The sequence below is a fragment of the Phycodurus eques genome, chromosome 6, assembly GCF_024500275.1.
Source record: "Phycodurus eques isolate BA_2022a chromosome 6, UOR_Pequ_1.1, whole genome shotgun sequence".
NCBI classification, from domain to species: Eukaryota; Metazoa; Chordata; class Actinopteri; order Syngnathiformes; family Syngnathidae; genus Phycodurus; species Phycodurus eques.
The window spans coordinates 12,565,414-12,581,349 of NC_084530.1; the positions used below are offsets into that span (position 1 = coordinate 12,565,414).

The 15,936-nt window shown below is 40.7% G+C and overlaps 1 protein-coding gene across 4 annotated transcripts in view; it reads right to left on the bottom strand.

Moving 5' to 3' along the window:
* Positions 1–263: 263 nt before the first annotated feature.
* Positions 264–15,936, bottom strand: part of nomo (nodal modulator) — a 34,623-nt gene continuing 18,950 nt past the window's right edge. Inside the window, exons 27-32 of one of the 4 annotated variants that reach the window (XR_009768709.1) lie at positions 14,536–14,646; positions 14,323–14,424; positions 13,226–13,345; positions 13,052–13,144; positions 12,737–12,977; positions 264–543 (exon numbers count right to left, since the gene is read on the bottom strand). Coding sequence is in view for 1 of the 4 variants with exons in the window: in XM_061678536.1 (XP_061534520.1) it covers positions 12,846–12,977; positions 13,052–13,144; positions 13,226–13,345; positions 14,323–14,424; positions 14,536–14,646 (558 nt within the window). In the remaining 3 variants the exon portion in view is untranslated. Of the gene's footprint in view, positions 544–3,787; positions 4,082–4,256; positions 4,404–9,888; positions 12,978–13,051; positions 13,145–13,225; positions 13,346–14,322; positions 14,425–14,535; positions 14,647–15,936 lie in introns of those variants that run through there. The other 3 variants (XR_009768710.1, XR_009768711.1, XM_061678536.1) reach the window with 3 other exon arrangements.

A 15,936-nucleotide genomic window follows, 5' to 3' on the forward strand; every position in this document is an offset into this window, starting at 1 on the left:
TCAATATAAGTGTCCATGCTGGATTCATCTGTATTCTACTGTGTGAACAGAATGCCCTCACTGGTGGGATGAGTGGGTGGATTGAGGGGAAGGGGTGAGGCAAGTTCAGAGGCAGGGTGCCGTACAGAAGGGGAAAAGTAAGTTTAAAATAGAGAGGTCAAAGAGTTAGCCACTTTGATGAGCACTCACACAAGTTGGAGAAACTTTATGCACTTTGAGTGCCTTTGAGGGAGTGACTTTGTGCTGAACTCTTGTTGAAAAGTAGAGTGTTTCTAAAGTCGGCGATCGAGATTTTCTTTCGGAAAAAAATAAAGACGACAAACAAAGTCGATTAGAGACATTTCAACACGCATGCGGAGGCATCTGCTTTCACACACACACACACAACATAACAACCACATCACCTGTCACTGAGAGGCTCATTAATCTGACAGGCGCTGGCCTCTCAGGGCAGGTCTCGACGTCAGAGCCCTCTCCCTCCTGTCACAGCATGATGGATCTCTCCAACACTGGCCTGCCAAGCTGCCATTCAAGCCGACCTCCCTGTGGGCATCCATCAGGAAACACTTGCTAAGCATACTGTTGATCTTAGTTGCAAATAGTCACCATGAAGGTTCCATGGGCACACTTCTGTATCACCTATTCAAGCATCATTGTCTTGTGCGATTTACCACGTGCCTGTTTGCATGTACTGTACGTAGTTCTGGGTCATGTGGGTGCACCTTTTCGACCGATGCTCTTCCTAGCTAAAGGATTTGGCACATTGACCATGGAAAAACACCTTACAATTTAGTTAGGATTTGGATAAAGACACAGATTGAGTAATTTGTTGTACGGCTGCTTACATTGGTGCCAGATGGGGCAATAACACTCCAAATTCAGCAGATAGAGCTACAGTATAGTGCTTGATGCAGTTGATGCAGGGGTCCTCAGTTTGCAATGGTTTCTAGTTTTGCTTGGTTACAAAAAGCGCGCAGTTAGTCAGTCAGTGTGCTAGCCAACCCCAAAGGTAAAGGTAAGGAATTGCTCTCTTTACTCTAAACTTTACAGGTGGTCTTAATTAGACCTTTAAACTTTTGAAACTTCTGACTGTTCAATGTCGCGGTACTTTTTGCACAACAATTCACAAAAGTTGTTTATCGATGAATCAACAACAAATTAACTTTTTCAATTATATAGTAATGGCATTCAAACATGGTCTTCAACATGCTGTTCACATTTTGACATCATGAGACCATACAACTAATCAAGAGTACATCACTATTTGTGAGGATTCAAACTAAATGTTCTAAAAAGCAAGTGGCCACTGAGCTTAGAGTGTCACAGCGTGTTGTCAGCTGGTTGCAAGAAAGAAATGTGGGAAAACTGGAGGGGCCACAGAAAGGCATAGGAGAACAACAACAACAAAAACACCAATTCAGCTGCTTGATAGAGAAAAGCAAGTTGTGCAAAAAGTACTGAAATATTGAACAGCTGAACATGTGCATTCTATAGTTTAGAGAAGGTCATTGCATTTTAAGGTTCTTCCTGAAATGTCTCCTGTAAACCTGACATTTTTGTAAATAGTGTATGAGCGAATTGAGACTTTTATGCTGGCTGTACAGACATCTGCAGACATCTCACAAATTCAAAGCACACACTGTAAGGCATTGTCAGCTTTGGAGGAAACAATCTCAGAGACTGGACTCTTTCACTACCAGATTGCTTCACCTAACATTGGCCTGCATCTCTAGCCCCTTTTCTATCAACAAACCAGCTGGCGGCAGGCTGTGCCACGCATGTCTCTCCAGTAAAGCCATTTTGACAGCCAGTCGAGCTCATGCAGTCCTGACCAGCTTGTACCAATTTAATGGTGCCTGCTCTCATATGTAAGTCCCATTCATGTAACAGTGACCTGGACACTAGTGAGCAGGCAGCTGTGAATAGCTTGGTGGACATTAGTAATGAGATTATCCATTTGAGACTGACTTTCCTCTCATTTGTCCCTGTAACGATGCCGTTTTTTTCCCCCCCAGATGGCGCCTCTGCTGAGACAAAGGTAGCAACACTATGGGGATGTCCCTGGAGATTGGAGGACGAAGAGGAAATTAAAAAGATGAAAAATCAAACAAACATTTTGCTAAGAGTGACGTGCAGCAAACACCTCACAGTTAGAGTCCGCTGATTAGCACACCTTGAGCCAGAGGAGAGGAGGGAAATCAGCAAAATCACCTGCTGTTGTGCTGGAACCGAATGCTGCGTAAGCATGATTTTAGTGGCTTGGCGACTGCTGAGCTAAACAATATTTTGTTTGATTGCCTCAAATGTGGGCAACCAAGCACTTCAAAACATAGAATATACCAATTCAAATACATGATTTATATAATACTTTTGTCAAAGGTGTATCTGTAGGGCAAACCTGTTGTTTTAAATATCCTGACTTTTTAAAAGCATACTACATATTGAATGGTAATTCAGTACAATATTAAGTGTACAGTACTGAATACTTACCAATAATTAATAACAACCTAACATTACATTGTTAAAAAAAAATAGTAAATAAGAGCAAATCTTTATCTTGCCACATTTCCATGTATTTGCAAACACAGTATTGCCCGGTAACCAGTCCAGGGTTTAGACTGCCTTTCGTGTGGAATTTGCATGTTCTCCCCGAGCTCGCGTGGGTTTTCTATGGACACTCTGGTTTCCTACCACATCCCAAAAGACATGCATGGTAGGTTAATTGAAAACTCTAAATTGCCCGTAGGTGTGAATGTGAGTGCGATTGGTTGTTTGTTTATATGTGCCCTGCGATTGGCTGGCAACCAGTTCAGGGTGTAACTCCGCCTCCGGCCCGCAGTTAGTTGGGATACTGTAGGTTCCAGCATGCCTGCGACCCTAGAGAGGATAAGCGGTGTAGAAAATGGATGGATGGACTTTAAAGGACCTACGACTGGTTGCGACTGGTTGTTTATTTGCGACTGGTTGTTTATTTGTGCCGTGCAATTGGCTGGCATCCAGCTCAGAGTGTACTGTGCCTCTCGCCCAAAGTCAGCTGGGATAGGCTCCAGCTCGCCCACAACCCTAGTGAGGATAAGCAGTACGGAAGATAGATGGATGGATGGATGGATGGATGGATGGATGGATGGATGGATGGGTGGGTGGGTGGGTGGATAGATAGCCTTGGGAGAGATAGATTCAGGATAGATTTGGTAACTCTATTTAAAGTCCCTGTTAAATAAAAATTTAAAGTACATTTTATTTATCTAACACTATTCACAAAGAGGACTCACAAAGTGAACCTTAAGGGCTGTGAACAAAATGTAGTTTATGATGAAAAAAAAATAAATACATTTTTAAAAAAAGTCTTCTTTTAGGTGTTTGTTTACATGTCAACAGCATTGGAGTCTGAATATATTTGAAAACATGTCTTTAGGCGGAATGTTTTTGAAAACGACTGATATAAACCCGGATAGCCATCTACCCATAAAAATCTCACTCAAGCACAGAGAGAACATGTACTACAGCACTATGCTGCCATAGTGTTAATACAGTATAATCAATCTATATGCTTAAAATGGTCTTTTGTGAAAATGGAGGGTATTCTCATGCGTATGTTCAAGTACATCAGAGCTGAAACAGTAATGGTCACATTCCTTTGCTAAAGTGCCGTTTGTTCATCAAAGCCTACATTAACTGCATCACTACTGCATCCATTCATATTACTTACCCAAGTCTTCATTCACATATCCCTAATAAGCAGAAGTTATTCAAAAGATGGTTTTGATGACTTTATTGATTGTCTAAGTTTTAATTGATGAAGGCAGTTGATGTTAACATTCAAAGCTCATCCTAATGTTCTACTTGGTAGCTTTTACTCAAGGGGTCCCAGCTTCCTTAGCAAAATCATTGGAATGACTTAGCTCAAAGATTCTACAGCTCGAAATAATTGATTTTCCTTGTATTTTCAGACCCAGACAAGGTTCTCTTTTGGTCTGCTCACCAAATTTCACTCCTCCTCCCACTTTTGTCAGGTTCCAGACTCCGGCACCGGTGTATCAGAACTAAGAGCTAAGGTGAGCGGCGAGCACAGTGAGAAGACCTGTAAGATAATACAAGGTATAGACAAAGTGAGTCCTAGGGCCTGTCAGCATTTTTATAACCATGATGTCAAAACTAAAATCTCTTAAAGCCATAAGGTTGTGCCCGCTGCAGAGATCTTGCTCAATGGTGAGCAAGCATATATCAGCTCCTGTGAGCAACCAAGCCAGCTTTTAGTCTTTTGTGTGTTACAAGTATAGCACAGTTTAAGGGCTGAGAAGGATGGCTTGAGGAGCTACATCCTTCTTGAGTCGTAGTGGTGTGACGAGGGCGACTGGTGGACAAATGGGGGCAGACAGTGGCAGCGGAGGGTAGTGACACACCTGAAGAGAAGACAGTGTTCATAAGAAGCAGATGGTTTTGTACGTGTTAAAAAAGAATTACCCTCGAGGTAAAAGCAAGAAATTTGACACGTGTTAGATGGTGAACCCTGGAATACTCACTGAAATACTAGAAAATGTATTTTTAAATGCCCAAAAGATAGCTGGAAGAGGCTCCAGCATGCCCATGACCCTAGTGAGGATAACTGGTACAGTAAATGGATGGATGGATGCATGTAAACACATGCATCCATCATTGCCTGTTTCCTACTGCTTATCCTCACTAGGGTCACGGGTTTGCTGGTGCCTATCTCAACTGACTCTCGGCGAAAGGCGGGGTACACCCTGAACCGGTCGCCAGCCAATCGCAGGGCACGATGTATACTCAACAAATACAAATATTTAATAACCTATAGCAGCTCATAAATATATATATCTCCCCTCACAGTACTGAGGACCGGTGTTCAGATCCCAGCCCCGCCTGTGTGGAGTTTACATGTTCTCCCCGTGCCTGCGTGGGTTTTCTCCCGGTATTCCGGTTTCCTCCCACGTCCCAAAAACATACAGAGTAGGTTAATTGAAGACTCTAAATTGCCTGTAGGTGTGACTGTGAGTGCGAATGGTTGTTTGTTTATGTGTGCCCTGCGATTGGCTGGGGACCAGTTCAGGGTGTACCCCGCCTCTCGCCTGAAGATAGCTGGGATAGGCTCCAGCACGCCCGTGACCCTAGTGAGAAGCAGAATGAAACATGAATGAATGAATGAATATTATATATTATATATATATATATATATTTGTTTTTTTTTTAAGTGTAAAATCAATAGTTTTTCTTTTAAGGAGTGCAACAGTCACAGTTTGAACTGTGTGAATTATGATGCTATAAAAATGCCAACGGTATTGCTTTGGCTCAACCTGAAGAGCCTTGCAGATGCTGTTAAATGCTGCTGGAAGTTACATTTGCACCGCGCTAGTTTTTTGCATGCACGTGATGCCGTTTTAGATGAGTTGACAAGTTTGATGTACTGCCAAAAACATGTCTGCTAGCCAGATGCTGAGCTGCACTGTATTTGTTTGCGGAGTAGACGTGTGGCTAGAACACGAGGCAGTCACTCATCGTGACCCTTATGTTCTATGTGGGTACCGCATGTTCCTTACTGAAAAATCGGAATCTGAATACATGTATCATTACACCCCCACATAGATAAATACACAGATAGATAGATAGACTTTGAATGGTTCCTGCACACTTCCATTCCATTTCTCAGGGCACAGCCACCTCAGCTATAATCACACATGGCTTCAGTAAGTGGGCATTAGGTTTCATAATGGGGTGACATGACTCACTTCTTGTACTGATATAAACTGGCAGTGAGAGTCTGTCTGGGTCATATCTCTATACGCTTGGATTTGAGTGGCCACAAAAAGCTGCCAGTAGATAATGTTACACATGAGCCTTACCACTGACCATGTTGTCATCATCTCATGAATATTTCATCCCTCTTCCCCTTTCTGGCCTTCTCATTATTGTTTTCTGGGTATAATTTGCTGCACAATATGAACCACTGCCTCTTCGACCATGACTTGAGTGTTTTGGACTGGTCAACAAGACAGAAGAGTGTCGGGTGACGTGGATGTGGTGGGGTTACATTTGGCATTGCAATAATGGAAATGCATTAAATTGATCCATTCCATTAATGCGAATGTGGTCAATTTATTTGCTCTAAAGACATACAGATTCTCCATGACCAATGTGTTTTTCATTGAAGTTCAATTAAAAAAGTTATTGATTATACATTCACTGGCCACAGAGTGAAATATTTCAGGAATTTACATATAAGTATCCATTTTATTTACTTAAATAAATTTATATTTGTAGGATATTCAAATGTATTGAGATGCACCTGTATTAGCAAGCAGTGATCCATTAAAAAGGTTTGCTGTGTGTGGCAGTAGACAGCCACTTTGTAATGCACTTGTCCACTTACAGGACAAGAGGCATGTGACTTTTCTAAGTCACTGTGTTAAATAAAGCATAAACACAGAATGGGGGATCGAGTCATTCTGCCAATATTCCACTTTCACAGCTGTGACAGAACAGAGACCACAGCCGTAAAAATTATGAATGCCAGGAATAGCAGTATGAGTTTGACTTGTAACACTCGATACTTAGTTATCTTGCAAGTTGAAAGCAATGTCATTATCCAACATGTATTTTATTTAAAAAATTTTAGCGATGGGCGGCACGGCGCACGACTGGCTAGCACATCTGCCTCACTGTTCTGAGGACGTGGGTTCAAATCCGGCTTCGCCTGTGTGGAGTTTGCATGTTCTCCCCGTGCCTGCGTGGGTTTTCTCCGGGCACTCCGGTTTCCTCCCGCATCCCAAAAACATGCATGGTAGGTTAACTGAAGACTCTAAATTGTCCTTAGGTTTTCTCTCGCAACCAGATCAGGGTGTGCCACTCGCGCTACGGAATGGAATGGATGGATGGATGGCTTCAGTTCCCACTCAGGACTGGTGTGAATTGAGCGTTTTGCCCAAAGTCAGCCCAAAGTCAACTGGGATAGGCTCCACCTCCCCATGCCCCGGAACAGGGTAAGTGGTTCAGAGAATGGATGGATGCGCATAGCGATCACAATGAAGTTTGAAGCAATGCATGACAATCCTACCTCAAATTATGGCTCTGATGCAGTTTTTCAATTCTGGCCATCATATCTTTGACAATTGTATTTATTTACTACTGCGGCTGCCGATTGACTGATTGACTGTAAATTACACTGTAGCAGGGGAGTTGGGGAGTAAAAGGAACAAAAGTACTGGTGTGTTAATACAAAAGTCTATTCAGATTTTGTTTTTAAATCACCACAGAATTCTCTGATGGGGCAACTAATTGAACACATTAGCTGGTTTTAAAAGATTACATTAATCCCTATTTGGCTATGGACCTCTTTTAAAACCCTCAAGAACCCCCAGTGGGGTCCTGTAAAAGAAATCTGGGAAATACTGAGAGAGTGATAGATGCACACACACAACCTAATGGAAGAGTAAACCATGTAGAGAAAGCAATGCTAAAAATGCCAGCGAGTGATATGATTGTCATCTGTGGAAAAAAAAAACACTAAGCATTTTTACCAGACATGTTCAAAGTGACTCACATCTAAAACACGTTGCCACGTTATGCGTATTAAAGCAGAGGAAATTAAATTTAATGGAAGTGACGCCCCGGATCTGCTGTCTTGGCTTTTATTTCCTGTGTTACCTCAGCCAGACGCTGAGCTGATTGGGTCACACGAATTGGCTGCATCACATCAATTCAAATGCCCACGTCAAAAGGCTATGCATACGTAAAGGGCCATATTCTGCCATTCATGCGGGGTGTTTTTTGACACGCCTGGCTTGCGCACATTCCAACTCTCCCATCCTGGCCCACCCACCGTGCATAACTGCAAAATGTGTGCGCAACCGCCGACTCATTGAAATCTGAGGCTGGCTGTAAATCATGGAGTTTTCCTGAAACTTGTGAATGCCACAGTAATCATTCCATCCATTTTCCAAACTACCAGGGTCGCATTTGTGCTGGTGCCTATCTCAGCTGACTTCAGGCTCGAGGCGGGAAACACCCTGAATTGGTCGCCAGCTAAACGCAGGGCACATATACACCAACGAGCATTCGCACGCACATTCATACCTACAGACAATTTAGAGACTTCAATTAACCTACCATGCATGTTTTTGGAATGTGGGAGAAATAACGGAATACCCGGCGAAAACTCATGCAGGCAAGGGGAGAACATGCAAACGCTACATAGCGGACCTCAGAACTGTAAGGCAGATGTGCTAACCAGTTGGCCAAGATAGTAATTCTTTTGGAAAATATCGTACACATCAAATCTGAAATTTACTTCTGTAGCGGCTGTGTCATCGCCAGTGAGAACTGTGCATCACTGGTCTAGCATGCTACACTTTGAACTAGCATGTGATGTTTTCATAATATATAATAAATCCAGTAAAAGTAATCAGAATACTGGCAGAACACGTGCTTGGAGGTCCATCAAAAGAAAAGCAAGTGTACCTGCCATACTGTAGATCAGTAGGGCTCTGCAACCAGCTTATGCCACAGACCACGGCACAGATCACAATTGACAGAGATCAAATAATAATCATAGAATGTAACTCACCATTGCGCCATTACGATGACTGTAGCCCTGCCCTGCACTTAAAAAAATAATAACTCAAAGCCGCCAGCAGCATATTTCAAGTGGAAAAGCTTATCACAAGGAAAGAAATAGTCAGCTGACGCCATATTTTTCGCCAATTAATATGATGTGATATGTTGAAGTTTGGCTATCAGCGTAATGTGGTAGGGACATATTACGGCCGTTGGGCAGTCGGTGAGCGTTATCGGCCAGGTGTGTTCTGCACCTGCTTTGCATTTCAACATATTACGAAAGCCTAAATATATTACGACAACATATTACGACAGCCTAAATAATACAAAATGCACAACACTTGGGAATATAAATAACAACGCAGAGCTATTCTGCAAATTGTGGCATCCAGGAAAGATGCATTTTTTGGATTGTAGGCATATATCAGTTCTAAAGTGGTTTCTTTTCACCACTGACTGTTTTCTGCTCCTTCGTCCGCCATTTTCACATGTATCAGTTTTGTCTAACAAATTGGAATTGACCAGTGTGAACGTAGTCTAAGTAACTCACAATTGCAACGGATGGCCACTGACGGAATGAAGGTGCTCAGCACTTCTAGGGGAGGGCCAACTCAATCATGCTAGAAAGCCTATGGGCCTACCCTCAAAACCTGGACAACTGAAATGTTGAAAAAGGGTTATAGCTCAACAATTCAGGACTAAATTGTTCTCAGTCTTTGTACGTTTTCAGCACTTATGTTCAAAAAATTTAATGTAAAATCAACAATTTACAGTATTTAAGGTTTTTATTTGTGCATTGCAAGATGTGATTGATTTCTATTTATTTCCTTATAATTTGCTCTTGCTGTATTCTTTTATTACTCAATATACAGCACTTAAAAGAAAATGTGAGGTCCACTTAAGCGTTTTTCATCAGTGTGTGTGTGTTTGCGCGTATATGGTGGAGGGGGAGCAGCACCAAAGGGGGTCTCGCGTAGGGTGCCAATCAAGCTAGGACCACCACTGAATAAAACACATTAAAAAAATAACAAACCAAAATGACAAACAACAGATTGCTCTTAAATGTTCCTAACGTTGGGACTACTTTTCAATTCAGCGCATACAGGCTTTCAAGTAGCCTACTGTCTACACTATATGCAACATTATAGCACTAATAACTCTCAAATGTCTCATATCAGCTTATGACCTTTTCCTCTCACTGATGCACAAGTATTGTAGTAATTGCATAATCCTATTATAGCAATATGGCATCCTTTGCCATACATTTTCTCTGTAGTCAAAGAGCCCAACTGGGTGTGAATGCTTTATTACACAATTGACCACCATCAATCAAGCTGTTAATCAAAAATATGACTCGTCGATTATTCGTACATCCTTTTAAAGAGTAGCATCCAAAATCCGACTTTTAGAAATACAGTAATGCTGTTTACATTGTCACTGACAGAGAGATATTCACAATGTTTATTATTGCAGTCGTGTAGTTTGCAGTGGTGATGGTTATTTTGTCCTTCCCCTGTGACTCAGGCAATAAAATTAAAAACAAATGTTGATGCCACTCATTAGATTGCACAGTTGTGTACAATGAAAGATACGGTGTATTCAACTGATAGTCTCCCCAAGTAACATCATCAGCAGCTAACCTTGTAGCTAATATTGATACTTATTTTTTTAGGCCATCGCCCCTATCAGTATCCTCCAGACTTCGCCACTATATTCATACTTATTCATTCATTAGACTCTTGGCTGTGTGACATTTAAACTATGCTGTAGACAGGCCGCACAAAGAGGCAAAGCCCTTGAGACATGTAGTACCGACAACTTGTTTTTCATATTTACACTTCCTATACACGAGAACGATGACTCAACAAAGTATTTAATTTATAGCATTTTACAAATATATTCTCGTTCTAGTTGAACCAAAAAGCCAATTATCTTTTAAAAAGGAGTATTATTGAAGTTATCCTGATTGTGTCCATGTTTTATCAGGAAGAGTCTGTCTAGGATTACATTGCCCCCTAGAGGCGACACCATACGACAGCCAAGTCCATTTTCTGCCAGTTCAACTTTATTATACACATAAAACAAACAAAAATGAACTGGTTGACAATTACACCCCATCGGGCATTTCCCAATTCAGCCCAGCCAAACCAATAAAGTTAGCGTAAATGTACATTCTTCAGAAAATATTTACACAGGTACAAATTCAAGTGGTTTTGGCTTTTTCAGTGAATCAACGATCAAGAGTGAAAATAATGGGGGGAACAATTAAGACTTTTCACAGGTAAGACAATACCCATCAAATTTCAAGTCTTTTTATTCAAATTTTTGACCAGATCTATGAATAATTCACTGTTGAGGGTTCTCAACCTCAACACATAATTGAGTAGTTTACCCACACTAACAGAAGACACTCACATTTAATCCATGTTAATAAATTATTAAAATCTCAGTTCCAGGTAATTCCCAGCAACCCCCACCCCATGGAGCAACAACAACAACAACAAAATCTTCACAGTGTACCAAAAAACAAAACTTTTTTCCTCATTCAGAGCTAATAAGTCTCTCTGAATCCCCTGACAGTTAAACGGAGTGCATGACGGATGTTTCTAACAAAACGGTAACGTCTCCTCTTTTGTGAATAATATTACGGGTGGATTCAGGTTGCCATTGACATTAGCAGAGTAAATCATCGTAACCTCTTCATTTTAAAGACAAATACTATTAGATTCAATGAGCTCTGAGTGCTGTTGTCCACCATATGACATGGAGGCACTGGACAAGTTAGATAAACATGAAGTTTTCACTTGCCATTCACTTGCAAATTGCAAATTTCCAGGAATTTTCAAAAACTTTCAATGGAAATAAATTGTAATATGGGACTTTACAGTACTAAATTGTACATTTGCAGAATAATATCCACTACTGTGGTATATATATTTAAACAATCGTAGTAAGGTTTAACATGGGTTCAAACAAATCTGCCACAAATTAGTAACACCAACAATTGTCAAATTTGGAAGAAAAGTTTTTTTTGCAATGCATCAGCGTATGAATAAGGTTAATTGTTATTATTCTATTTGCATATAGTCACTGTCGGGCAGAAACCTCATGTCCAAATTTTGTAAAAAAAAAAACAAAAACAAAAAAAAAATCCCCACAGTCCCCACATGGATGTGTTATTTTTACAAATTACTGATCAATTGAAAGTGTTGAAAATGGCTTGTTCTCTTTGACGATGCAATGTTAATCATTAAATGAACAAGCCCTGTTTTTGGTTTCCTGAAAAGTGATGGTTTTGGAGATGCGAGGATTCTGCCGGATAGCAGCGATATGCTAGATTGGAAAGAAAGGGGGGAAAAAAAGAAAAAAAAAAAAAAAAAAAAAAAAAAAAAAGAAAAACACACCACATTACCATTTAACTCCCACAAAATGTAACCATTTGAATATTTCCAATTCTCCTGAGCTAAACTCACCGAAAATTCACTCATTGTTACATTGTTACAATAGTTGCAAAATTTTGTGTCTCAAAAATAGTAGGGGAGAATTACAGTAAAAATAATCCACATCATTGAATATCAAATACCCTCCATGTTAACGAAGCTAGTTCTTGTTTTTTATGTTGTGGGCAAAGTTGCCACATGAAATGCTCAAGTCCATAAATAGACCTTGAACTGACCCCAATGTTGGCAGACAACACCCATCAAATTTTCAAAACCGCTTATCCTCACTCACTAGGGGTGCGGACGTACTGGAGCCCATCTCAGCTGACTTCTGGCGAGCGGCGGGGTACGCCCCTCCAATTAACTAACCATGCGTGAATGTGGGAGGAAACCGCATGTTCTCCCTGTACACAGGGAGAACATGCGAACTCCACACAGGGGGCTGGATTTGAATCCCTGACCTCAGAACTGTTAGGCAGATGTGCTAACCAGTCAGCAACCATTAATATCAACAATATAATCAAGTGTTTTTTAATGGCAAAAAATAGATCTGAGTTAACCTAATTACATTCTCATGATTTGATCACGTCTAAAACAATGAATTGCTTGAATTGGAAAAAAATCAGTCGGTGAATGTGAGCAACTGAGGTCGGGTGTTTTTTGTTTGTTTTTTTTGGGGGGGGGGGGGGGGGTTATTTTAAATAAAACAAGCTAAAAAGTTCACTGACCTTTGCCCAGAGTTGAATGCATTGTTGAAAACTTGCAATTAAAGTGACTCAATTATCTATGGCAATGAGGGCTTGTGGACTATTCAAATGTGCTTGGGGGTTTTCTGTCTCATGTACGTCGGGCCTTCTGCCTCTTGGCCTGACGTTTGGCTTCGTCCAAGGCAGCACTGTCTCCGCTGGCCTGGGCCATGCTTCTTACACCCTGAATACGATTCACCATCTGCAGGAGGAAGGGGATGACCTAGAAGACAAGTCAGGAACTTAGTAAACTAACGAAGTTGAACACGTGGTAGCACACATTTAGCACTTTGATACCTTTTCATGGTTGTATGCTGCTAACAGGAGTAGCAGAGTGAGGGGGAGAGCAATGTAGGAGCCCTGGGCGACATCTTGGTCAGGTACTTTGCGCTACAGGAAAACAAGCAGAGATTAGGACAAAAAGACACTTTAAATACATATTGAAAAAAATAAATTTCACATATCGCTTACAGTTGGGTTGAAGGTGAGGGTGACGTGCTTGTGGTAGCCAGTGGAAGTAAAGGACACCTGAGGTAGAGTGAAGTCATACTGGGTGCGGGACAGTGTGGAGTACAGCATCAGAATGTAGCCCTGAAGAAATAGCAACAACAGGATATCACATCATTCAACAATAAGAAAAAAAAAAAAAAAACACCACATCTACATCATCCCTGATGAGCAGGAAAAACAGTTAAGAAGATCAAGCTGACAAAACTAGAAAAGGAAGCTTTCTGCAGAAGACTACAATGTATCCCAGCAGACATTATCTGGGGAAAAAAAAATATATACCGGTATTAAAGATTTCAGGCTAATGACAAGATCTCCATTACTATTAGAAACAAAAAAAACAAATGTGAGCATGCTCCAAATAAAATTGCAGCGACTATAGGGGTGGGTAAAAATATTGATTAATCCATACATTGCAAGATTCCTCCCACCAATTCAATATCGATTCAGGAAGTCCGCTGAAGAGATTCCCATTTGGCCATTGCAAACATCAACATGTGCAAACTCAGCAATAGTCAGAAATGAAGGTGGACATTATCTTTCAATTGATTCATTATTTATTAAATATTTTCCAATAGGATCGACAATCGCGCTTTTTGAATGTTCTGAAGGTGTCGCAATAGGAGTTCATACTGAGCAGAATAATGCCAGCTCTAGGATTTGCATTAGTTGAGGTCTGCATGGCTGCAGCATAACTTCAAATAGTTGATGTCTTGTTTTTATTTCGACAGTAAACTAGTTGAGCTTGAATGAACAGCACCTCTGCTGATTGCAACCAAGTAGTGTACTCCCTTTTGCATCAAGACAAGACGAGTCAACCGATTTCACGCAATGTACCAAATTCTTATCAATTCATCAATTGTTATGCCCACTCCTTCTGTAACATCAGATATTATCCATGAATGGATAACTATAAGTAAAATATTGCCCCAACTCAAGTATTTGATATATTGGGTTTGATGTTACAATTGTTCTGAATGTTGCTCTGAATACTTCTTTATAATTTAATCATTCATTTGAGCTCCCCTAATAGACTTCAAGAGAGAAATGTAGGATGATACCTCTCCATCTCTGTCCAGTGGGAGGAAATGGAAGAAGAGGGACTGGCCCAGTGAGACACTGTGGAGGGGGTTGTCCAAGTTGTCACTCTTGTATAGCTTCACCTGAGCACATGTGGGAGAGGAAAAAAAGTTTTAACATCGATGATCTCATACACTTTAGCCACATGAAAAAAAGCCAGGGAGATTTAGGTAACAATTTAAAAATTAGCCTACCGATAAAGTTGCTAGATGTTCCGGGGATGTAATGACATTCCCGCTCAGGTCAAACTGATTAATTTGTCTGAAGGCGATGATGTTGACTCCCTCAATGTCACTGCTGCCGACCTGAAGAGCAAAGTGAACAAGTGCAGAATGTGTAGATGCAGCTTGGGCTCCAAATAGAGATAAAGCTGCAAGCGAGTCACATGGTGTGAAAGAAGAACAGAGAATTAACAAGAATTAAGGCCTTTTCTGTCATGCAAGAGAGATTAGGGGGGGCTGTACTTCTCAAAAGAGGACATTACAAAGTTAAAGGTTTCCAGCCTGCTATGGTCTTATCTATGCTTGTTTCAGTGTTCAGAATGGAGCCGTGAGATACATCACATTCCATGTTCCCACACTGACAAGAGGAAAACATACAGATTTCTCTGACAGAAATGCTACAGTGAGCCGCATCCAGAAAGACTCCCTATGAGAATGTGACAATGATTTGTCTCATAAGAACTCGAACGTCACTTGACTGCGAGTGAAATTGAGTCAGTCCCACCTTTGGTACAAAGTCCACCTGCACACCTCAGTTTGAAGCAGTTGGTTTTCGACTTCAAAATAGTACAGCCATAGTAGCCGCATTGAAGACTGTAGTACAAAACTCTAATAATAGAGTATCATACTATAGTATCCAGCTGCGTACGCGGCAAGATGAATCTGCTCAACTAAAAACCAGTAGTATACGTCACACACGTTGACTACTCAACCGGTTTTGCCAGTTGAAAAGCCACTGTAATTTCTCGTGTATAATGCGCACCCCCCCCCCCAAATTGTCAAAAGTCAATAGTGCGCATTATACATAGGTATAGGGGAAAATGAAAAACGTTCACGTTTTATAAATGCTTGCCACTCTCTAGAGGTTATGGAAAAAGCTGTACACTTTCATTCCAGTGTCACCGCCACCAAGATGTTATGAGAAAGGTGTACACTTTCATTCTAATATGCCGCCATCTAGGTTATGAAAAAGGTGTATCCTACACCTTCATTCCAATATGACAGGGGTACGTACGACTGTATGACTGCATATACTGTATGTGCTCTTAAGTTTACATAGCCTGGCAGAATTTGTGAAATGTTTTTTTTTTAAACAACAACCATCATTCATTTCTTTATGCCTACCCCTTCATGTTCTTTTACGCCTACACCTTCATGTTTTCTTTAAAGAATTGTACCCATCTTACAAATTCTGCCTGGGTAATCAAATATATGAGCAGAACTGTGTGTTTTCTCATTTAGTAAATAAAAGTAAGGCTGTGAATTTCAGAATAAGGGCAAGGAAATTAAAAAAAAAAAAAAAAAAAAAAAAAAAAAGTCATACATGTTCAAATAAAGTGCTTAACTTCAGAATAATTATTTGAAAAAATACAT